Source organism: Aythya marila (genome assembly GCF_965140915.1).
Source record: "Aythya marila genome assembly, chromosome: 6".
Lineage (NCBI taxonomy): Eukaryota > Metazoa > Chordata > Aves > Anseriformes > Anatidae > Aythya > Aythya marila.
In genome coordinates this window covers 28,914,295-28,937,865 of record NC_139047.1, presented here as the reverse complement: position 1 = coordinate 28,937,865, position 23,571 = coordinate 28,914,295, and the positions used below count along the sequence as shown (strand labels likewise).

Genomic DNA, 23,571 nt, shown 5'->3' with positions numbered 1-23,571 from the left:
GTGCTAGTGTATACAGGGTATAATAGCAACTACCAGCCTGCTTTGATCTTAGAAATTGGAAAAGTAGGACATTCTAAGCCATCAGATACATGGTCTAACATTTTCAGGACAGAAAGCTATTACAGAATCTCCTCTGCTGGAAATAATGAGAAGCAGTGAACTTCTGGAAAGAGGGAAGATTATCTCTGTTATCTGTTATCCAGTAGAAGCTGGACAGCTAGAAGGTGGGGATTATGTGAAAGTGCCTTGTGAAATTCACTGAAGGCTTTATTTTTTTCTTATATACACTCCTGCTGAAGGGTGAGCTTCTAGTTATGAGTGTGAGAACGTGACCCTTATTCCAATTTTTAATCTATCAGAGCAGACCAATAAAATTGTGGAAGGGGGGGGGAATTGTTTTGCTTTACTTATGAAAAATATTACAGACCAGTCCGTCCTTTCCTGTAGGGTGGCAGCCTCCAGGATAGGAATTATAAAAGCTAATAAAAGCCAAAAAGAAATAAGTATCTGATGTGCTCTTGATACTACAGTCTGAGGGTGTGAAAGTTTCAGGGAAATCAAGGAAAATTTTCTGAGGCACAGCGTGGAATATAACACACAAGATCATTGCCCAGTTCTCCTCGGTTTGCCATTGGTGCTTCTTTGTTTCCTCTTCGGTGTTAGCTGCAGCTTGTTGCTGATTTTACTAATTAAAAAAAAATAAAACAACAACAAAAAAAAACCACTAGACCCTGCTGGTGAGAGATGACAGCAGAGCTGCATGCAGTGAGCACCACCCCCACTTTGCAGCAGTGGGGAAATAGGGGCTTTAAAGGTGGAGCACAGAGGTGGCAGAAGACAACACCAAGGACATTTTAAACGTGTCACAGGCAGTAGCAGCGTCAGTACCAAAAGATCTTTTTGTGTAACTGTTTTTTGACTCCCCTCCATGGAGCCCCGAGTGAGAAACGCTGCTGCGTTTGCCTTCCAGCCTGACTTGGTGTACGGTGGCTGGAGAGCCAGCGGTGCAGCCGGGGGATGGTTGTTCTGCAGAAGTACTGCTGAGCTGTGGTGGTGCTACGGTATGGACGGGGTGGTGATGGCAGCTTCTCGCAAGCGAGAAGACGAGAGAAGCCTGGTACTGACTTTAGAAGTAGGATAATTAGCATACCGTAATAGCTGCCTTTCTTTTTCTACCCTTCTGTTTGACAGCATTTTTCTTCTTTGCTTGTGTTCTGATAGCAGCTGTGCGCCACTCCAGAAAATATCACGGCATTCGTGCTGCTGAGAAAAAACTGCATTTAGCTGCTAGCACTGGGAGCTAACTTACTGATTTTTTTGTTGTAGTTGTGTTCACAGTGTCAAACTGAAGATCTAAAAATATTTAGAAAGGAAACTAGTGTCTTTCAAAATGGCTTTATGCTACTTCTGTCTCAAATATCAGGATTTATTTTAGCATAGAACAAATTTTTATTCTGGGAGCAGTCTTACTGTGTTAGAGAATGTCAGTGGCGCTGATGATTACAATCCATACAGCCATCTTATAGCACAGTCACAGCTTCTGATGCTTTATCAGTAGATTGTGAATCGCTAACGAGGAGCTTGCTGTAGGCTCCGTGCATGCTGGTGGTGGTACATGGTGATGTGTAGGTGCCACCGGCGGCACAGCGCCCTGCTCTTGCTTTCCTGTTGTCTGAGCGGCTTCAGCCAGCGCCTCGACTGCTTCAGGATGGCCCTGCCAGTGCCCAGGCATCAGCTGAGCGCCTGTGCTGAAGCCCCCTAAAGGTGCAAGCAGCCTGCTATGGGCAGTGATGGAAAGCATGCCTTCAGGGACTGCGTAAGGACGTAACGTGCCAATAGGATGCAGGTATGTCAGTTCAGCAGTAGTGTTTAAATAATACCTGAAAGAAGAAGAAAATGTCTGCAGACAAATTACAGTTTGGATTTGGTTTGCCTTTTTGCCACAAAGCTGTTTTAAGGTCTCATCAATTAACACATGATTGGTGCCCAAATCTCTTTTCTGTAAACATTTGGCTTTAAAATAATCCTTTTTCTTATCTGGTTTAATAATGACATTCTTGCTAACTTTGATTTATTGGTTATTCTAGTGGTGCTAGGATTGGAAAACCTTTATGAATTGTTCTGACAAAACAAGACAGTTTCTGGTTTGCAAAAATGGAATGTCTTTTTAACGGTGCTATTGGTTTTTCCATTGGGATGAGCAACTGTAAGATTCAGATTTTTTTGCGAAAACCTTTGAACTGAATAGACTTCAAATCAAGATAGCAAGACTATTTACAGTAAGCTACAAAGAAATCTGTTTTCCCTTGCAGGATGTTGACAACTTTATTGTGGACTAAATCTCCTTTTCTTGAGATATGGAATAGTTTTGGGTGGTTATTTAAAACTTGTGGCAGTTGATTTCATGGAGATCAATGGTCACTTCAATTTTTTAAAGTTTCTTCAGTGGCACAGCAGATGTCAGAACTGCTATGGCTTTGTCATAGACTGAACTAATGGATCAGTGTTTATTAGGTAGATGGTTTTAAAACTTAGATTTAGTATTAACTGATATTTATAACTAACATTTTTTTTTAAGCTGCCAAATAATATATGTGTGTATCTTGTGTCTGTGATGTAATATTTAGTGAAGCTATGGAAGCAGCACATAGGTGAGCATATCGATATTAGCCTGTGGAAACATTTGTGGAATTTCTCATTTGTTGTCGTGTTGTTTTTTTGTCTTTGGTGTGAATTTTCTGTTTTTCTTTTTTTTTTTTTTTTTTTTTTTTTTTTTTTTTTTTTTTATCTTCATTATCCTTGTGCTAGGTGAGACCATAATGGCATGGTAATTCACCAAGTGTGTGACTCTTGTCTTGGGGAAGGAGGAGAATGCCTGTTGACGCTTTTGCTTCATAGCTTTTTTTATTACCAAACTTGAAACGTGAAGTGGCTTGAAGTTGGTGTGGGGATATGGCTGCAGAACTGCATACATCTGCAGCAGAGCTCCCAGAGCAGAAACAGCTTAAGAGCCAGGGGAAGTCTTTCTGCTGCCAGTTAGGTTTCTCTGAACGCTGTAAGCTAAGCCAGCAAAATCTTCGTCAGCACAGTTAGACATACAGAGCTTTTGCTGGTACAGCAATGTCTTGGGAGAAGGGCATTCATCTTTTACCTCCCAAGCCAACCGATCTATGGTAACAAAAGTAAAGATAAGCCATGGTTTATTTCATAGGGATTTCTAAATTGGCTTTTCCTCCTGGCTTTAGACAGGCATTCTCTCGTGGGAAAGATAGGCTTGGCCGTTCAATACTTACTGTCTACTAGCTTAATGCTTCGCTGTTTCTAAGTGTGTGGTTTTCGACAGCGCATTAGGCTTATGTTAGAATTTTAATTTCATCAGCAACCCTGCATCTATTGAAACATGTGGATTGAACTTTCCTGGTCTGTTGGAGGACATCTGTTGGTCATGATGTTGTATAGTTCCCCAAGTCAAACAAGGATTGCATTTTTTTTAGACAGTAGCCTGGTATGCCAGCCCTTTTCTTCTAAATGGTTATGGTTGTCTGAATTTTTTATATTAGGAGTGCATATTTTGGCACCATACAAGAACACCTGAAGTCTGAAAGATTTTGTTGTTAGCTGGAAGTACCTCAGGGGAACCTCTTTGATGCCTTACGCTGTAGCAGTGGCTGCATGCTGAGGACTGTTTGGTTCACCAGGAGGAAGCAGGCATGGTTGTTTACTTCCTTGGCTGTACTTTGCTCTGATCGTTCATATCCTAAAAGTCCAAAGTGAAGTCCAAGAATAGAACTAATAAGAGAGCAGCAGTGCTGTGTGCGGAGTGGAACAGCTGACCCTTGTGAGGGCCCAGTGCTGCAGGTGACTGCAGAAGCACTGTATGGTGCCACAGCTTTCAGTCAGCATACGTGGAAACACTCCTAGGGCAGAAATGTTGAGTTACAGATAAAGATCGCTCTAGTCTTGCTGGCTCTTAAGCTCCTTATTCTCATGTATGCAGATATATTCCTGAAAGGTTTTTTTTGATACTCTTTGTCACTGTCACGTGAGGGTTTCTTTTACATTCAGTAGGGGGCTAAGAGTGGGTACGGTATGGTTAAAAAGGCTTAGGCTATTGCTCAGAATTCTTGTATATAAAGGGAGGGGATACAGGCAGGGTGCCAGTTGCATGTAATGCATCTTGGTTTCTCACGTCTGTTACTGTGAAAGGTGTCCTCTTTTCGGCTGTCAGCGGGCCTGTGAACAACGGTAGTGCCCAGCTGCTAGCCTGATAACTGGATTGTTCTTAAAATTGTTTGGGAGATCATAGCATGCAGAACTTGTCAGGAAAGGAAGAGAGGTCTCAGTGTAATGAACTAAAAGGACAGGTTTCTCTATTTTTTTTCTGGTGTGCAGCATTATTGTGTACAAATAATGAAGTGCTGCTAACCTGTACCCAGGGTGTGTAGGTTTGAAGCAGATAGATGCTTGAGAGAGATTTTCTGCTGAATCTTGCTGTTGTGGTTTAAATAAGAGACCATCTGTATAAAGCCAGTGCAGCAAGATGAGCTAGAGCATGCCTAGAGGAGCCTTTTATCAGGTTTGCAACTCTGGGATTTCCTTTAGAGACAGGTTGCTCAAGTAAGGCTGCAAATATCCTGTGCTGAATTTGGTGCTATTTTTGTCTAGTTGGCTTTGGCTTTTTTTTTAGTGACGTTTACACACTCACTAGGTGGTAGGACATAATTTGCACCGACAGGGGAATGTATCCAGCCCTTAATTAATTTTGTAAGAGGCAGAGCAGCTCCGTGGTATGCTTTTGTATTTGCATTCATCATCATAGTGTTTCTTTTGAAAATCTGATTACTAAATAGCTTGCTAATTGAAACAAATAAAAAGTATCTTCTAATGCTAATGCAGTAAATAGCTTTCGGTTGTCAACTGATTAGTGCATAACCTAAACATCTCTGTAGATAGTAGTGGTGGGAAAAGCATACAGCTTTGATTTAAATGTGCCAAAGTCAGTGCAGCATGGATTCGTCTGTACAGCATTTTTCGGTACATAAATGTAAGCAATTGGGGATTCTTTGATTCATGCTTCAAAAATGGACAAAGACCTTCATTAAATGCTGTACTATTAATGATTTCTGCACAATATCATAGCTTAATAGGGAACCTGCGCTAAGGAAGGTTCCCAGCAGGACTAATCTCTTCCAAATATAGGTGCCCAGCATTTTGCTCATCTTTTGACTTGGAATTTATCACCAGGCTATCAGGTAATATATAGAGTTTGCTGTTTTTTTTCCCAAAAATGTTAATCTGCACCTTCACATAGCTGTAGTTCAACTGCACTGTCCTTACGTGACCCCTGTTGCAGATCTCACATAAAAGTTACTGCTGCAAAAAGAGGGAGGTATGATTCTTTCTCCGTTCCTCTTGTTGCTAACTTCATGCTGCCTAGCAGTCATAAAAGCCTTCCTGTGCACCACGGGAACTTGGTAGCCAGCAAAAAGCTACCTTAGCTAATGGCTTTCACGGTTCTCGGCCCCTTTGCATTGACTCACAGCAGGGAAGAGCTCGGCAGGTGTGGAGGTGGGACCACACTCCAGTAGCGGGGGGAAAGCAAAAGGGGGAAGGAAGAAGTGAGACCTTCACTTTTTAACAGCAGTGTTTTTTGTTGATTTACCCGCCTGAATAACCAGTTTTACTTGCCAAAAGTAACTGCTTCCACTCTGAGTTTGTCTAAGAACTGAATAGAGGTAGTGATCCTCAAGAACTAAGCGGTAGCTGGATGCAGTAATTCTCTTTTAGTTATGCCCATAGGTTTTGTTAGCATAAGAATGAGCTAATTTTGATCAATATCTTTCTGCTTAAGGCATAAACATTTTCCTCTTTCATCCTAACAAAGAAACACATGTAACTTTTTACGAGTGTTTTTGGTTGGTTGGGCAGGTTGGTGTTCTAATCATAGGAACCCTGAGGTTATGCTGCTAATACAAATATCTTTATATTGTGTTTAAATGTTGCCGAGAATAATTGAGGTGAAAAATAGCTGGAAAAGGTCTTGTGTGGCAAGGCTTTTATATAGGTCTCTTCAGAGATCTTTTTTGTGGGGAAGGTCCTGAATTTCCTCAGTGAAGAGAGAAGGGAGGAGAAAATCGTACTTCCCCATCTGAAGAAGGCTTGTGTCACCAAACTGCTAAAGATAGAGCAAGATTCTTCCCAGAGACTTTGCTGTGCTCATCAGTCAATTCTTCCACTTACACTGTGGAGGGAGTTACCTCATGTGTAAGTTATGGTGCACATATAAGTTATGGTAAGAAGCTTATGACGCCAGTGCTTTTGTCTTATTTTTTTTTTCTTTATGTAGCTACTTCTTTTTGTAAAAGACATTTTGAAATAATATGGATCGTCTAGCAAGCTCAGCTCTCCCAAAGGAAAAATCTTGAGGGGAATCTAAAAATTAGCATGTAGCAGTATACCTTCCTACAAGGGCAATGCTAGTCTAGTCTTTTTGTAGTAAAGGTAACTGTTGTTTAGTACAGAACATTTTTATGCATTTTTTTCCTTCCTGATACTTCCTCTCTAGGGAAGATTAATCCTTATAATCCTGCTTCAAAGAGAATAGAGGCAAGTAAGCCCAATGTTGATTCTTCTCGGTTTCATGGAACACAGCACAGAGTATAGAAAATAACATCCCACCATGATTCCTCTGGGCTTGTGTGCATGTATTTCTTTTAAGCAGAGGAATGACTCTATGACTCCGAGCTAGCAGAGTTAAGAAATAAAATGCAGCAAAAGCAAACCAACAGCAAAAATGTGCAATTGGTTATGTTTTATTGGATTGATTTAGCTTGTCCTCAGCTGTATCCCAGCTAAGCTTGGAGTGCAGTGCCCAGGCTCTTTACTTAATTTCATGGTGAAGGCAGCTCTTATAGTTGTCAGTGGGGGATTCTTGAGGCTGGTTAGACATCTGTGTTACATCCGATGTTCAGCCTTCCTAGGTTTGCTTTTCTAAAAGACATGGAGTGTTTGGAAGTATGAAGTGTTTTATAAGCATATAGAAAATGCAGAGGTACCAGGGAGAATCACTGTTTTCTCATATTTAGCATATGGAAAATGCACAGTGACAATTCCTACTTGATCTTATATCTCACCTGGCTTGCCCAAGGTTGCTGGCCTTCTACTGCTAGGATAGACAACTCAACTGCTGCCTCAAATTTAAATATTAATTTTCATTTCTTTTAATATGCTAGCAAAGGTACGCGTTGCAGCAAGCGTGGCTTTCTCCATACTTAATAAATGTGAATATCTGGTTTCAGGGTGAGTACAGATGGATAATCAAGTTCCAGCCTTTAGTGCTCAGATATAAAGCAGCTCCTGAAGAGAGGTACAACTTTATCTGAACCTAGGGGCAAATGTTGAGTGCTGAGACAAGGTAAATGGTTGTGTACAGTTCGGAAATTTCTGAATGACTTCCAACAAGCCTCACTGGGAATTTAGCACTGGCTGTGATTTAGGCTGTCAGGTTAAAGGTTAAGCACACTTCTAACAAAAATGAGAGAGGTATTGTACCCAGCAAGGGATACTCTTTAAAATCTGTGGAAGAATTCTGCTGAAATACCTGATGAACCTCTTCAAGAAAGAAATTTTAGTTTTCCCTCTCTACTGACAGTGTGTCCACTTTGCATGTTGAATATAATTTCTACCCCCCCACCCTTCTAATTCAATTTCCTGCCCTGCATTTGATTGATAACAATTATTTAGACAGCTGTTCTGTGTTTTGCTTTTTTTTTTTTTTTTTCTCCACTGTGATGGTATCAACAATTGGTTCAACAAGGAATGGAAAATTGCCTTCTGTCTCTATCTTCTTTTCAAAAGAAAAAAGAATCGATTTTTTTTCTGTCATGGGCAAAGCAAAGCTTCCTATCTCCATCTCCATTGCCTACCAAGGAGCAGATAGAAGTCTTTATGCCTATTACAGAAATTGGATTAAGTTGAGTAGATCCTGTTCCCAGAAATATCCTTGCTCATTACAAGGCAATTTAGTGGTTTGCAAATGATGCTTTTCAAGTCAGAAACTGAAACAAAGGATGCAATGGTTTCCCACGTCATGATTCTGTCATAAAACTCATCAGCAGCTTAATTTGATGTCTTTTTTATCACTTGTTCTCTGGATTGTACAAAAGAAAGCAGTAAAAGCTCAACATTGATAATTTTTTTTCCTCTTTTTTTGCTGCCCGAGACATATGCCTACCTAGCACTAGGCATCCATCTTGCAGCTGATAATAATCTTCCCTCTGAAAAGGGGCACTTTCAGAGTAGTGTCTAGACAAAGTAGTTTCTGCTTTTCAGAAGAAGTAAAAGAATTTAGGGTGATTGGTGGTGTAGTGTTATCAATGTGATGAAAAAGGAAGCGTGTACATTTTGACAAGCAAATGTTTAGTTGCAAGTAATCCCAGAGGTTGAAGAACAAATACAAGGTGTTATACTCCACCCGTATGTGCTGTCTAAACTGAATTCCTGCAGCAGCTGTCCCTGTGCTTGCCATCTATTGAAGTAGGCGCTCTTTGTTGCCACCTATAAAAGATGCTAAAATCGGAAGGCTTTTTTCATGAGACATACTGCTAGCTGTTTTGGTAGGGATTTTTAAGGGAAAACTAGGTAATGCTCTACTGCTAATATTTAAATCTGATCTTTTCAATCTTTTGGATAATTCTAGGGATAACTTTGGATAGCTTATTGTCATCCAGTGTATGGGGAGTGTTGGGATTTATATAAATAAACTTAATTCTTCAGTATCCAAGAGAAAACAAAATTGCCAAACATGCTTATTGAAAACTCCTCCTGTGCCAAAATGTTAATAGTACTACAGTGTGTTTGTGGACTGTGTTAATAAAGAGAAAGTCAGAAAATACACATTTGCTTACCAGAACCTATTTTCCCTCCAAACAATAGAGTGATTCCTGAGGTCAGCCTTCTTGCTTCGTTTTCCTGCCCTGTGTGGAACACAAAGTGAGCGTTCAGATACACAGGGAGGTGGAAGGGGTGGGGTTCATAAGGATGGTCTGTGGTCTGTGCAGCACATAAAGTTCCTGCTTTGTTGCCTTCCTGTGTCTTATTTCCAATTTGTTCTTTCATCTGTAATCCTTTCTCCCCCCATTAATGATTCAATAAGTAGGATGTCAAAAAACTTACACGCTTGAATCACGGCCCATTGTTTCACCTTTTTTTTTCGTGCTTCTTTTCAATGAAATTTATTAAGCCAAAATGTTTGTAGCATCTCCTGTCCTTTATCAACCTGATTGTTTCTTCAGATCTAAAACTGAATTTGTTGCTGGGCTTTAATCTCACCTCCAGGGCAACCTGGCAGCCTGTGGGCCACCGTGCCACTGCTGCAGTCTTCTGGGTCGTACTGGGAAGAGCACTGGAGTACTTGACACTGAGATACTGAGGGTGATGAATGAATGATGAATTAAGATCCCTTAGTGCTTCAGGAGGAGGTGTTAAAAGCTGAACACCGTTTAAATGATAATTTAAAATTCTTCCTACTCGAAACTCTTTTTTACAGGCTGGTGGGTTTTGGTTTCTTGCATGGTTTTTTTGGGAGGAGAATGAGGTGCATGTGGGAGGAATACAATATTCTTCGTTCTTTATTTGCATGTATCTTCTGAAGTGTTGTCTTGTGCTGTTTTCCCAGTTACTGTTTTCCAGCACGACATTGCAGTATCTCTGGGTGTACACAAAGCAATTTGAATAAAGGCTGGTGAGAGTTGCTGTTGGGGAATGTGGAGAATGTGAAGTATTTGCTTGCTTTTGTTTCATGGTAAAGCCTACTGCCCATCTTTAGTTCTGTAGGTATTCGGTGAAATGAGACACAGCTTTTCTCTCACAATGTAAAGTCAGTGATATATTTAGCTAGCTTTCTGTTACTTTATATTAACTGTAGAGTTATTGTATTGACAAAACGGTAAAACTGAGGAAGGGCTGGGCACTGTCACAGCCTGACCTTGTAATTTTGTTATTAATTGCTTTCTAGTGACCAAGTGCAGCTAGTTGGAGACATTTAAGATCTTTCAGGGCAGGTGTTTTGGTTCCTTCTCCCTTCATGTAGGGCAGCTCATGTTGTAAGAGAACAGTTTAGTGTGGGTTCTTTACTTAAATCGATTAAAAATGCATTTATAACCATGGAATAAATGGCTCATTGATTTCTTATTTCACCTCAAACAATTTGGATGTTTTTCACTTGTTTATTTTCCTGAAGTCATTCTAATTATCTTGCTACTGACATGGAAATGAAGTAGTTCAACTGGGGTGACAGGAGGTATTCTTGATCTTTATTAGCGTTTCTGGTGTTTTTAATAAGCACCGTGTAGTTGTGAGAAAAGTGTCTGGGGAATGCAGTATGGTGATCCTATTCAGCATATCTTTCACAGGCTTGAAAGGAAGTTATTTATTTTCTTTGTTTTAGGGTATTTCTGCTACCTTCATGGGTTGTGTTTCGTTTGATATTAGATGTCTCTGTTGTTGCCTACCACTTCAAACACACACTTCCTTGTGGGTAGTGGTGCTAATTATTTCTCAGGAAAGCAAGTCTGTAAAAGAGGGGAGTTGGAACAGTGTTGGTTTTCTAGAAATTTGTAAACCCTCATTCAAAGGCGGTTCCTTTATTGAATAAAATAAAAATGTCTTCTGTAATTCGGGTTGCCTAAAATATGGGTTTTGTTTTGTGCTTGTAGATTATTAAGTACGACAAAAAGAGAATTGCTTATATTTACAGGGTTTTCTGTGCTTTCCATGGCTATTACTCCTCCACACCTACTGGGTTTCTTATTACAAACTGTCTTTTCAGACTTTTCTGGAAGATACCTGCTTGTTTATAGGAACAGAGTTTTACAAGGAATGCCAAGAAAATGCTTATTATGACTACTTGTTAACTCGGTAATATTTTTGGAAGCCTGATGAAAAGTATAGCTGCTGCTGCTGCTAGCTAAAGCAAGTCATATGAGAAATGCAGATTTATTGTGTTTTTGTTTTGTTTTTTTTTTTCTTTAAATGAATTCACGTTTTTGGGTTGGTTCCCTCCTCCCAAATATAATTATCATGTATTTCCTTTGTTGATTTTTAAAATCTGTTTGTTTATTTAGGCATTTGAAAGGGATGTTCTTCCTAATTCAAGACAACATAGTTCCGTTCAAGACTCTACACTGGGGATAAGGACATGGGACTCCTCCTGGCAGATTCCAGATGGTTCATTACAACTGACATCTTGGTTGACAACTGTGAAAAGGAACTTTGGATTATTTTATTTTATTTTTGTGGTAGACCACAATCCCCAAACTGTAGAACACATCAGGTAATAAATCAGATGTTTGCTTAGACTTTTCTATACTCTCATTTTATTTTTTTCCCTATAAAAGACTAAGCATGCAGAACTTACTCTGTTTCTTTAAAAAAAAAAAAAAAAAAATGGAGAATTCTTGGTTTTACATATTACACTGCAACTGAGTCATGGGAATAAGTTGTATTTTGTATTTATTAGGGAAAACTAAGATGGTTCTGTTATTAGCTTTAATCATTAGAGTTCTCTGAATTTATTATAAATTATTGTTATCAGTAATTATTGATAATGGTCATTATTATAATTGCCAAAGCTGTTTCTGTCTTTATTGCTTCTGAGAGTGCTTAATTTTATCAGGACCAGTTTCATTATGTATCTTATGTAAGAGAGTTCCTGTGTTCAGTACTAGCCCATTTGTTATTGGCAACCAGGAAACTTAAAATGATTTAATGAAACTTAATGTATTTGCACTCTTGGTGCATTGTCATTTATCTGTTTTTTCTCAACCCTTTCAAAGTAAATCTACCTGTAATTCCTTCTTCATTTCAAATGAGAAAATCTTTCCCTGTTTCTGTTAGAACCTAATTTGATTTGGAGCACTGAAATGTTCAAGCATTTATTTTTAAATACAGAAGGGAAAATCTGCAAGTGTTATCCCACAGTGTAGTGGTTTAGTTCTCTCATATAGATATCTGTGGTTATATGCCTCTTGATAGAAGTGGTGAAAAGATGATGATCACTCCTTCCCTCCGATACAAGAAATGAGAAATACAGGAGTGCAAATCTTCATGGTAGTGAAATCATTTCTATTTTGGATAGCTGTTTAAATATGTGCATTTAATTAATTTAAAAATACTCAGTGATACCCCCTTTTTTTTTTTTTTTGTCCTAAAGGTTCCATATTTCTTGTAGAATTTTAAAATAATCTTTACTAATGAGGATGTCTGATATTCTTACTGTAAAAGATGAAACTGATGCAATGAAGGGTTCAGAAGCTGAATTTAAAGATACAGAACCAGATGAAAACCTTATAAAATCAGGAAGTCAGGAGCAGATCCAAGCGGAAAAGGATGAAAATTGTCCTGATAGCAAAAACGATATGCCGGTAAGAAGCTTTTCACTTCATTTGTCACTAATACATATTGTTAAATGAGTCTTTGTCATGTTCTTCTTTTTGTCATGGTCCTCTTACATGTTATTTTGGTACTGGCTGGGAAAACTTGGCCCTTTTTTTGGAAGCAAGTAGGATGATTGTTTCTTCCTTTGCCTCACTTCTGTTTATACTCATGTATATTTATATTTATATTCATGAGGGTCAGTCATTTTTAATTGTTTGAGTTGTGTAAGTGGTTTTCATGGGAAAGCCAAACTGTCTGTTACATATGCTCTCCTAAGTGCACATGTGAAGTTGAGTCAAATCTTTTCCTACCTTAGCAGAACAGGGGAAAAACTTAGCATTCAAATCACCTTTTGGTTATTGCTGAATCTTGATCAAGTTTCAGAGACTGTGCTGCACTGGTAATACTCTATCTAGTAATAATATGGTTTGGTCAAGGCACTAAAATGGTGAGTGTTGTTCCTCAGCACAGCTGCACGGAGTAGTGGTAATCAGTATAGAGCTCTCAAGCTACAAATGGGCTCGGGGGTAACTCTTAGAGCAGAGCTGTACTGCGCAAGGCTAAAGTAAGCAGATATAGGTAATGTAAATCCTCAGGTATCAGAGGAATCAAGCCAGCAGAGCTGCTAAGGCCAGTGGGTTCAGGTCCTGCCCTAGATAGCAGAAGGTCCAGCCTTCCTCACTGCATCAATGGTGGAGTAGAATGGGGACTTAATATCCTGTCTTGGCTGCTAGTGAGTACTCCTATAGCTTCCCTTTCCTTCAATTCTCCACAACTTGTCAGTTTTGGTGTGTAATCTATCAGGTGGGAAAGCTTAGGCTGTCCTCTTGCATACCTGGAGGAGCTGATACACATAAACATACGGTCTTTGTAAGGTAGGAGATATACCTACAAAAAAAATACAGTATCAGATTTCAAGTGAGATGGGTAGGGGGGAAATGCTGTGGAAACATCTTGTGTTAAGGGGAAGCACAGCAGTGTTCATAACACCAGTTCAGTAGGTATGGCAGCATGTTTGATACCTCTGAGATTCAGCTATGCTGCATTTATGTGTAAGAGCCCTGAAAGAAGGGCGTCTTGTGTGGCACAAACTGGTGAACTCCTGGCCGAGGCTGCCCATGCTCACTGGGGACAGTAAGCATCTGAGGTGAATTTGAGGAAGGCAACTGAAATTTTCTGCCATAACTTGGGAAAAGGGGCAGATTTCTAAGAAGGCTTGGAAGAAATTAACTTCTTGTAGGTTTGTTTTTTTTTTAATCTGTGGGTTATGAATAAAAAATTTCCTGATAAAAATCATGATTGGGATATGGGGTATGCCAGTATTCTCTTGTGGGTTGCAAAACCAGGACAGTGGCTTATTAGATTCTTGTTATTGAGAATTGAGTAAAACGTTCTTTGGGGAGTAGTTTTGCTCATGACTAGCAATTCAATATTCTGCTGAGTGAAGTAAACTCTGTTTGCTAGGTTAAATTGCTTCCAAATAAATCTTGTCGACCACTATAATAACAATGCAGTTTTACTCTTTAATATCTGCTGGCTTTATTAAAGTTGGCATCAGCGTAAATGGATAATTTTATGGAAAGCAAATCCTTAAAATGAAATACTTCTCCTGTAACATATGAGAAATAACTGCTGCTGAAACATTGGTGGATGTTAGAACTGAGCTGATATTCTCTTTAATCAATGGAACATCCCAGTAGTCAACATTAAAAATGTTTTTAAGGTTTATTTTCCTACAGTTCAGTAACTTAGAAGAAACTCATTCACATTTTCTCATTCAACAACTATTAGTGTAGAAACTTATGAGACTCAGGTGGCAAATCTGCCTTCCTGCAAACAAGTGTTCCTGTCCAGAGAAATGAAGCTGTCAGTGGCTATGGGCTTTGGCTCTGGCTTGTTTGACAGGGGGTTTTGGTTGGTTGGTTTTGGTCTTGTGTGGGAGTAATATCTGGTGGCTGAAATAATTATCTAGCACGCACCCTAGGAGCTGTACAGCTGTATAATGAAGGCTTCTTGATGCAGGCAGCTTTGCTGTCTTTTTCATCTAGTATTGATGTGAACATTGTGTCTAGGAGTGTCCATCAGAACCAGAGCGCTGCCATTACATGAGTAGTGTAATTAAAAACCGTGGTCTGAGAATGTGGATTTCCAGAGCAGGAGGTAGACAGCTGTTTATGAAGAAAGTTGTTCATGTAAGGCCTTTGCAACTGCACATAAACCACGTCAGTGAGTTAATGTTACTTGTAATATGATCGCTGGTAGTGCAAACACACATGACATATACTTGCTTTGGAAGTTGCTATTTAATTTCTCTAAAGTCAAGTAAGAAACTAGCTTTGATTGCTCCTCTGTCTAAACCTAGTGGGTTTGAATTCAGGTATGCTTCTGAATCTTTGAAGTCGAGTAACTGATGGTTATGTTTTGAAATGCAAGATTGCTTTCAGGTGTTGTGCACTAGTCCCCACTTTGCTGTTGTGTACAGTATGAATGAGAAAAATGTCTCAGTGTATGGGCAACTTTCACAGTCCTTTCAAGTAGTGGGAAAGTACATTAATTGATACAGGGGCTATTAGGGACCATTTTTGAATTGTCATGGTTTAAAATTGCCATCAAGTAACACTTAAATGGTACTGGAAATCAGTGGCACTCATGAAAAGTACTTGTAGAGGAGTGCGTTGTCAGTACTATGGAGGTGTTTTGGTGGTGGTGGTTTTTTTGTTGTTGTGGAGTGGGGTTTTTATGACAGCTTTTTATTCATGCTAAGAATATTTATTTTTTTTTTAAAGAAAATATTTAACGCCTCTCTACTAATTCATGCTGGCTATTCTAGAAAAGGCAGGCTAGTTCTTACTCCACAGTCCATGCACTGTGGAGTAGGGCGGGGAGAAGAACGTTAATCTTAATTGCCATCATCTCTGCAATAAAAAAAAAAAAATCACTGCTATGTGGATAGAAGGTCCTTAGTGGATGGTGATAACCAAGGCAGTAGAAGACTGGGAGAAAGCAAGCTGCATATTACCGTGCAGCAGTAAAGACACTTGCAAACTGGAAAATAACAGGGGAAAAAAAAAAACTCACCAAGTGATAGAGGCTGATGCGTGAATGCAAGACTTGCCTGCATTCATTGTTTGATAGGAGCAAGGTAAATGTGTATTAAGTAGGTGTAATTCTGGTTTTGATTTATACTAATTAAGCGGATAGCCTAGTCCCTTGGAGAAACAAGGTGAAATGTTTGTTCTTAACAACTGGACATGCTTTTTGACATGTTTCTTCCCTTCATACTAGGATGAATCTTTGTTTTCTTTCTCTGTTCCACAGCTGAGCTCTGTGAGGCCTTTCTTTGCCTCCTCCTCAGCTATCCTGATCTTGTCAAAATTTATGTATTTGTTTCCAAAATACACAACTTAGTAATTTTTAATAGACAGATTCTGATCAGCTTCTTTTAAACTGTAGAAAATGCTTCTGCATCTAGTAGGGAAGCTATTTTTCCAGTTTTGTTCCTAAGTCGTCCTCTGCTGTGTCACGGAAAATTGCTGTCACCACTCACTAGTGCAGGAACGCGAGTAACCATACACCATGCTGGTTTTTCCTTCAGCGTTATACAAGCTAACTATGGTTGTTAGAACTGTAGCCCTTATCTGAATTTAAAACTGAAGCCTAGTGTAGTAAAAGGATGGAAAACTGCAAGGCCTTAGACCGCTCTTTTCAGGTCTGCCATGTCATGTCTGACCTCTGAAATGTCCCAAGCGTAATGCAGAAATCTGTGTAGTACCTTTTCACAAGGCTTTTCTTGCTTCTGAATTTGTATTCTTGTGCCTGAGCTGCTTCTTTGGGCAGCACAGCAGTGGTAGAAGAAGGGATGTAAATGTTCCAGATCTTTACTTTGTAGTTAATATACATGATCTGTGGGGTAATTAGGAAAAAAGAACAGGGAAATACTTCCACTGAAAGCCTGGATATATAGGGTTGTATGTGTTCAGTAAACTATCTTAACGTCCACTTTATTTTGTTGATTGCATTGTATTAATTAGATGGAAGTGAAGCACAGTAGTTTGTCTCAAAAAAAACCCAAAACTTTTAAGGCAAAAAAACAGGTCATTGTTTTCATTATGCAAATTTTTTGCAACACTTGCTTTTAAAGTGTCTTGATATCGTGCCTGTAGCAACTTTAAATGGAGCATAAATATATTTTTAATGTAGCTTTTATTAACAGTATTTTCTCATGTCAGTAAAACTCTGAGAGCTGCAGTTATAAAGAAGTTGCTTAACTTGCACTCACTATGGACTGTATATTCTAAAATAGCTAGGAATTGTCTTTACAATTAGGAACATAAAGGTGTAGCATAGGAACAAAGCAAATGCAGAAATCAGTACTAAAATTCCAGGTGAGTTGGTGCCTATCCCACATAGTTGGAGCTGGACGCAGAGGCTCGTATTGCAGGCTTGGATATCTTTAGTCATACGGGAAGGCAAACAATTGAGGCTGGCAAAGAATTGCTTTACAAGGCATAAGAAAGTTGTTGTTGCCAGTTAACAGATGTTAATGATGGATCTGATGACGCTCATCTCATGTGCAGCTCTGAGGTTTGATTCATTTCAATCATGGGAGATTGACTGGTCCCTAAAAATTGGGACCACTCCCTCCTACAATGCCCCTGCCCCTGACTGTCCCCAGTGTCAGTGCTATTGAATTGGTCCCTAAAAATTTTCAGGTGTTCATGAAATTGAGCACCAGAGTATTCAAATACTTCTGTTTGCTACCCTGAATACCTTATCTTATTCCTCATGGGCTGCAAACACCTATCTTCAAGAAATCTGAAATGCGGTGTGACTGACAGTGTCAGCTTAGTTGGCTTTTCCGCCTGGAACCAAAACTCTAATTCTGCAAGCGAAATGAAAGGTGATGGGAATGTACCGTCAACCATATCCTATTGTGGCTGAATTCTGAAAAACATACTCATTTTAAGCATTGTTACAAATATTTTGGATTTGACACCAGATTATCTCAATTTTAGTATATCAATTTAATTTTGAGATTTTCTGCACTTTATCTGGCATAACCAAATACACTTTACTTTGGCTGCTGTGGATTCCTGAGACTTTACTGCGTTGAGGTAAGGTGAGGAGGAGATCTGTGCTTTGTACAGAACTGCTTTCCAGCAACTTCCTCTACTCTTTTTCTTTCCTTTAAATCATTTTCCTAAAAGTAACAGAATATATGTCTTTAGTAAATCATAGAAGTCTATTTGGCTAGTTTAAAATGTTCTGCATAACTAAGTTGACTTTCTTTTTTTCCATGTAAATGGTGGATCCAGGGTGTTTGCTTCATTAGACTGTTTTTAGTTATGTACCGGATTCAAAGCTTCCAAAATTTTCCAAGACGTAAACAATTTCTTGAGTAGGTTCTTCTGCATGTTGTTTTGATAGTCAACTGAGGATCCCACTAGCATTGTTGATGGATTTTATGTTTATACTGCTTGATTTGAACCTACCTAAGATAATTGATGCTGGATTAATTGATAGCAGCTGGCAAATCATCCAGTTCTTGAAAGCTCATTAGCTTGGCATAATGCAAACTTTGCCAAGGATATACAAATGCCAGCTTTCAGTAAACAGGGCATGCTTTCGGCATAGGTTGAGGGGATTGATTGATTGAGGAGGAAAAAATGACTTTCAGATACCAATAAATCTTCATCTGTGTATTGTTCCAGGTATGTGGAAAGTTGAACTGACTTTGCTCAGAATCTCAGCAAGCTTTTTTTTTTTTTTTTTTTTTTTTAAAGAAAAAAAAATCTATCTCTCTCTATATATAGATATCAGTTCAGTCAGTTTTCAGCACAGCTATTTAAAATCCTGTTACACAGTGAAATGAATAATATTTAAATGAGCTTCTCAGTGAAGCTGGGTCAACATCCAAAAAAAGATACTTGATACTTGAGGAAAATGAGAGAGAGCTGTTCTTCTGCCTTGACATGGCTGAACCCTTCAATTTAGGTTAGCAGTTTTTTAACAACATGTATTTCCTGCAAGAAATTAGGAGCAGATGTCTATCAAGTGCCTTGTGTATGAGCTTAGGGCAGAGTTTCCTTTCTTCGTGTAGTTTTCAGACTGGGTTTTTGTTTAGTTTGCTTCTGGCAGGATTCCCCTTTCATAAAGGAGCGAATGTTGTCCATTAAACAACACTTGAAACTGTATTTCCAATGTTAGCTTTCACTTACAAGTATTAGGCTTGTGCTCGCTAAAATTGATTCTGGTAAAGGCTTGTGTATCCATCGGTTTTAGTTCTGTAGTGAAACCAGTGCTTTCATTATCTTGTGCCACTCGAAATGCCTCCATACCTGTGCAGGTATCACAGGGGTGCATTTTAACCATGGAGTTAAAAACCTGACAAACTCTCAAATATACATTTCAATCATGCATGCTGCAGCAAGTTTGCGATTTATTTTTTTTAAAGAAACTATTAATGGGAAAAGGTTTCTGGGTAGATGAAGATCATATCTGTGCACAGTAAGTTAGCTTTGACCAGCAGCTTTTTCTAAAGTTGTTTTTTTATAGCTCCTATTCATCTTTTATGTTTTAATATGAATCAAATATATTTTAATTATTAGCATTGATTGCCTTGTAGAGGCAATGTGTTTGTGCTTTGTGTTTTTTTTCCCTTCTTCGCCTGTTTTCATCATTTTTCTAGGTAGGTTTCAGGAAATAGGAAGAAAATTTAAAACCACTCATGTTGCCAAGGAAATTAGGACACGATAATTTTAAACATAGGAGCGGACAGAGTAAACAGCCTGGATCTTACTGACCAAGAACAATGCTTACTTCCTGTTAAATTTTTGTACTGTCTATTGCTGATAAATGAAAGAGAGATTTCAAGGACAAGCACAATGAAAAAGAGAGCATATAATCCTTCAGCCAAAAGCACCTGCTGTTCCTTTCATAGACTTAACCGCCATGTCAGTAATAACTGTTAAAACTTTCTCTGTTAAGCAGTCTTTTGCATTACTAAAGTTGAAGTCCTAAGTGTAATATAAACCTTTTCTGTTGTGCCCATCATCCAGCGGCCAGTGCAGTCTTTTGGACAGACAGCCAAAAGGTCGAAGGTACAGTAGCCTTGTGTGCTGGCATGCTAAGGAAGCCCTTCATGCTTGATGAAGCCTTGTTACTTTGTGAAAAGTGCCTTTAGTTTCATCCTTTATTTTTTTGGTAATGAAGCTTTGTTTTCTTCTGTTGGATTTTTGTCTTGCCTAGTTGTCTGCTTTTGTGGTTTGCCTTTATATTTTTGGTGGCTTTTTATTGTTATGGAGAGCAGCACTTTCCCAACGATTTTATTTACTTTTCATTAGATGTGCGCTATTGTGCTGACAGTGCCTTCAAAAGCTGCAATTGCTTGGGTAATTTTTTCCTAAAGGAAATAATTTATTCTTTTGAAAACATTAAAAATGCAGTTCTCAGCCAATTTGTTTTACATAACATGAATGGAAAAATAACGGCTTATGGTATATTTATATAATATTTATAAGCCATAGTTTTTAATTTTACATACTTTCCTTTAGTCAAACACAAAGTTAAAGTTAGTTCGGAGCCTTGCTGTATGTGAAGAATATCCACCACCTCCTACAGCTGAAATATCACAGGACTTCCAGGTAAAAGTCACATTACTGAAGTTTCTAAAACAATTTAAAATAACTTACTGTTCAAAAGAAGGTATTTTGGGTACTCTTTAAATATGCAGACACCATATGATTATGATTATTTTTGATACAGTTTTAACAGAGGTGGTAATATCTGGCAGAGTCAGCTACTGTGGTTTTCTGAAGTATTATGGTTGATATCTGGGGAACAGAAAAAGGGGAGCTTGGTTAGTTGTTTCAGCTTTCTGGTGTTATAGTGCACTTGGCAGTTGCAAACTGCTTAATGCTGTGTGCCATCATTAAGACAAATGTGTTAATATGCAGCATAATTTAACAACTTTTCATATCTAAAGATGTAAATGGTTGTAAGTTTTCGTGTTTTGATGGAATTTCTGCATGTTATTCATTGTTGCTGGTTAACACATGCCTGAGGTATGCCTGGAGACTAATCTGTTAAGATATTTTAACATACTCAAAGAAATTCCTAAATAACGGACAAAATATGTAAAATGGGTTTAGAGAATTTTAAATCTAACTTTTCTGATTTTGCTTTTATAGAAGTCTGTATCTTTAGAGTGAAATGCTGTTACTAGCTTTAGTTTGGGCCATGGAAGAGAGGCACTGAAATGATTTTCATGCTGCTCTCGTTTTCACTCCTAACAAAAGTGAAATGATTCTTAGTGGCTTTCTTGTGAAGCATGTTGAAATATTTTACTGTTATCTGAAAAGCTTCTGAATGGTCTTCTTGTGAGAAGTCTTGCTTTCCTTAACAAGCAGAAGGAACCATAGAATAGCAGACAGTGAGGGTTTATTGCTGTGGGACTACTAATTCGGTTTTGGGGAGGAAGGGAGGTTGAGAACTCAAACGAGTTAAATCTTATGAAGAATGAACTGTCAAGTATCTAGGTTTTGGTCTTGGGAAAACTGAAAAATGTGTTGCTGTTTTTTCTCAGTCCTTCACTAATACATGTATACTTACTGATACTTGAACAGTTCACTGGAGAAATTTTAGAACTGGGCCTGCTGATTTAATAAAAATCCAAGTCTGGTACAGTACATGGTGTAAGAATTTAAAAGCCAACAGAAAAATTAATGCCATTTACCATGATTTATATTCCTGTTGCAATGTTTCCCATCAGATTACCCAAACTAAGAGATCTAATTCAGGTTTAGTTGTTCAGGCTTGAAGCGGTAGGGCTTTGCTGCATCAGGCATTGTATCTGAGTACAAGAGGAGAGAATCCTAATTTGATGAACTATTCATCCACAGCACATTTTAAATGTAAGTCGGGAGGATTTTTAGAACTCCAGCACTACATGACACCTTGTATTTAATGGTTTAATATCACAGCCTTATTATAAGCGTGCTCTGCAGGTGGCATTTGTTGCAGTGCCCTAGGGGAGTCTCTCCTTAGCTTCACGTACTGCTGAGTGCTTCTTGAAAGCAATTAGTGCAGCAGCAGAAGAGATGTAAAGGCCAATTCTACAGAACGAACTGAATTGTGGGATAATCTAAGTTTGTACAGAATGAATGTCATAAATGAGACTGTATATTAAGAAAGAAAACTAGATCAGGCTGCAAATTTTCTTTAGAAACAGTAATCTAGAAAAAAGTGGTTTAGGGATCCCAGTAACTATGCAAATGATGGAGAGAACAAATTGAATTCAGCTTTGAATAGAGAGAGATGCATGTTAGGAGGAGAGTCAGAAGTGGGAATTTGTTTCAACTCCTGATGCTGCAGTGCACATCTTAATGGCCGTAGGTCTTGTGTGACCTCCTAAAACAACACAGACAATTTCTTCAACTGCTTGCTTCCTTTCCCAAGGATTTTTTGGGAACTGTGGAAGGCAGCAATCTGCAGGTGGGTGCCTCAAGCCCCACGCTGGAAGCATGCTATGTGTGGGAGGTGAGGGGCTGTATGGCACAGCCCTCCCTGGCAGCATTGGAATAAAGTGTGCGAGTGCCTCCCCTTGCTGGAAAAGTCACTGCTCCGTTGTGGCAGTGAGACTGCAGCTGAAACACAGCTTTCCTTTTTCTGTTTGCACTTAAAATAGACTTTAAGCCTTAGAGAGAAAAAAAAATCAGGATAGAGTTGCTGATAATCCTTAAAGAATCCTGATTTTTGATCTGTAGAAAACAGGAACTGGTGTGAGTGTTGGGATAACTCTGTAGTCTTGCCTGTGACTGTTCACAGTCACCCCTTCCACAGGGCTGTGCCGCAGCTCTTCGCAAGGTGTAAAGCTCCTCAGTGTATCCAGGTACAGAAGCAGTTCTGCAAGCCACTCTGCCACTGCTGCCTGTCTCTCCTCAGAAGGCTGCAGCGGAGGAGGTGATGGCCCAGACAAATCACCTCTGGAAGATCAATTTATTTTCTGAAATACTTGTTTATATTTTCTGGAGCAATTGCAACGTGGGAGAAGATGCTCTTTGTTACTGAGAAACCAGAGAGCTCAGAAGCGTTTCGCCTTAGTTGTTGAAAAGCACTGGCAGCCCTTTAAGTAAACGGTGCTGTCGAAGTGTGAGCTTGTCAATTTATTGCTTGAAGAAAACCATAACTGATTTATTTGATCTTCTATTTTTACAAATAATGGTAACTCTTTATTCTTTTGCCGTCCTTTGTCTAAATTTAGGTGCTGGAATTGTTCCGCTTCTGTGTGCTCTGATACGAAGTACAAACATTAGCTAAAGCACGATCAATTTCAGCCCTGATTAAGAAAGGGTTGGTTTCTTGTGAATGAGCTGTTACTGATACTATTAACAAGTAAACCGATCTTTGAAAGATTGAATTTTAATAAAATAAAACAGCCCAAAGGGAAAGAAAAAAATAATAATAATAAAAAAAACAGGGTCTGCAATATTAGTGAGTTTATATTGACTTGGGTAAATTCAGATTGCTGGTAAAGCAACCCAGGACAGGTTACCTTTACCCAACCCAGGACCTTTGATTAATCCTTCAGTAATGCTTCCCGATGCTTGTATACTTTTTTTTTTTTTTTTTTTTCAAGTGTATTAAACTGGAGGGATTTTCAGATGTTGATGGTTCTGGTTTGGAGGTTTTTGCTTTATTGTTTGGCTACTTTTTTTTTTCCCCAAAATTTGGTGACAATCCGTGCTGCTGCAACAAGGAATTCAGGTAGGAAGGTGATTTGTGTTACCAAAAAGAGTCTGTTAAATTAGTATGCTAGCAGAGACCAGCTATCACCAGGGTGGGATTAAAAAGAATTTTAAGGAAAAGAAGCTAAAATATTTTTCAGCAGCTTTGCCATGAAGTAGGTCATGTTTAATTAGATGCTACATTTTTATAGCATGAAATCACAAGAAAGTGCCCTTTGGTACACAGTTCTGTATCACACTTTGAAGTCGAATTGATGCTAGCAGAATTGGCTGCTCAGATGGCTCTTCCTTTTTTAGCACTTGGTGGGGAAAGAAGTATGAAAATGATTGCTTGCTGAAGCCCTTTGACTAAACTATTGCTGCATGCTTTTTTTTTTTTTGTCCTCTGGGT

At 38.8% G+C, this 23,571-nt stretch overlaps 1 protein-coding gene across 10 annotated transcripts in view; it reads left to right on the top strand.

Moving 5' to 3' along the window:
- Nucleotides 1–11,193: 11,193 nt before the first annotated feature.
- R3HDM1 (R3H domain containing 1) overlaps nucleotides 11,194–23,571 on the top strand; it is a 50,759-nt gene continuing 38,381 nt past the window's right edge. For 7 of the 10 annotated variants that reach the window (XM_082763802.1, XM_082763801.1, XM_082763799.1 and 4 more), the window contains exons 1-4: nucleotides 11,194–11,332; nucleotides 12,212–12,422; nucleotides 19,494–19,535; nucleotides 19,989–20,078. In XM_082763802.1, the coding sequence (XP_082619928.1) occupies nucleotides 12,252–12,422; nucleotides 19,494–19,535; nucleotides 19,989–20,078 (303 nt within the window). In that variant the 5' untranslated portion in view covers nucleotides 11,194–11,332; nucleotides 12,212–12,251. The remainder of the gene's footprint in view (nucleotides 11,333–12,211; nucleotides 12,423–19,493; nucleotides 19,536–19,988; nucleotides 20,079–23,571) is intronic. The other 3 variants (XM_082763806.1, XM_082763800.1, XM_082763803.1) reach the window with 2 other exon arrangements.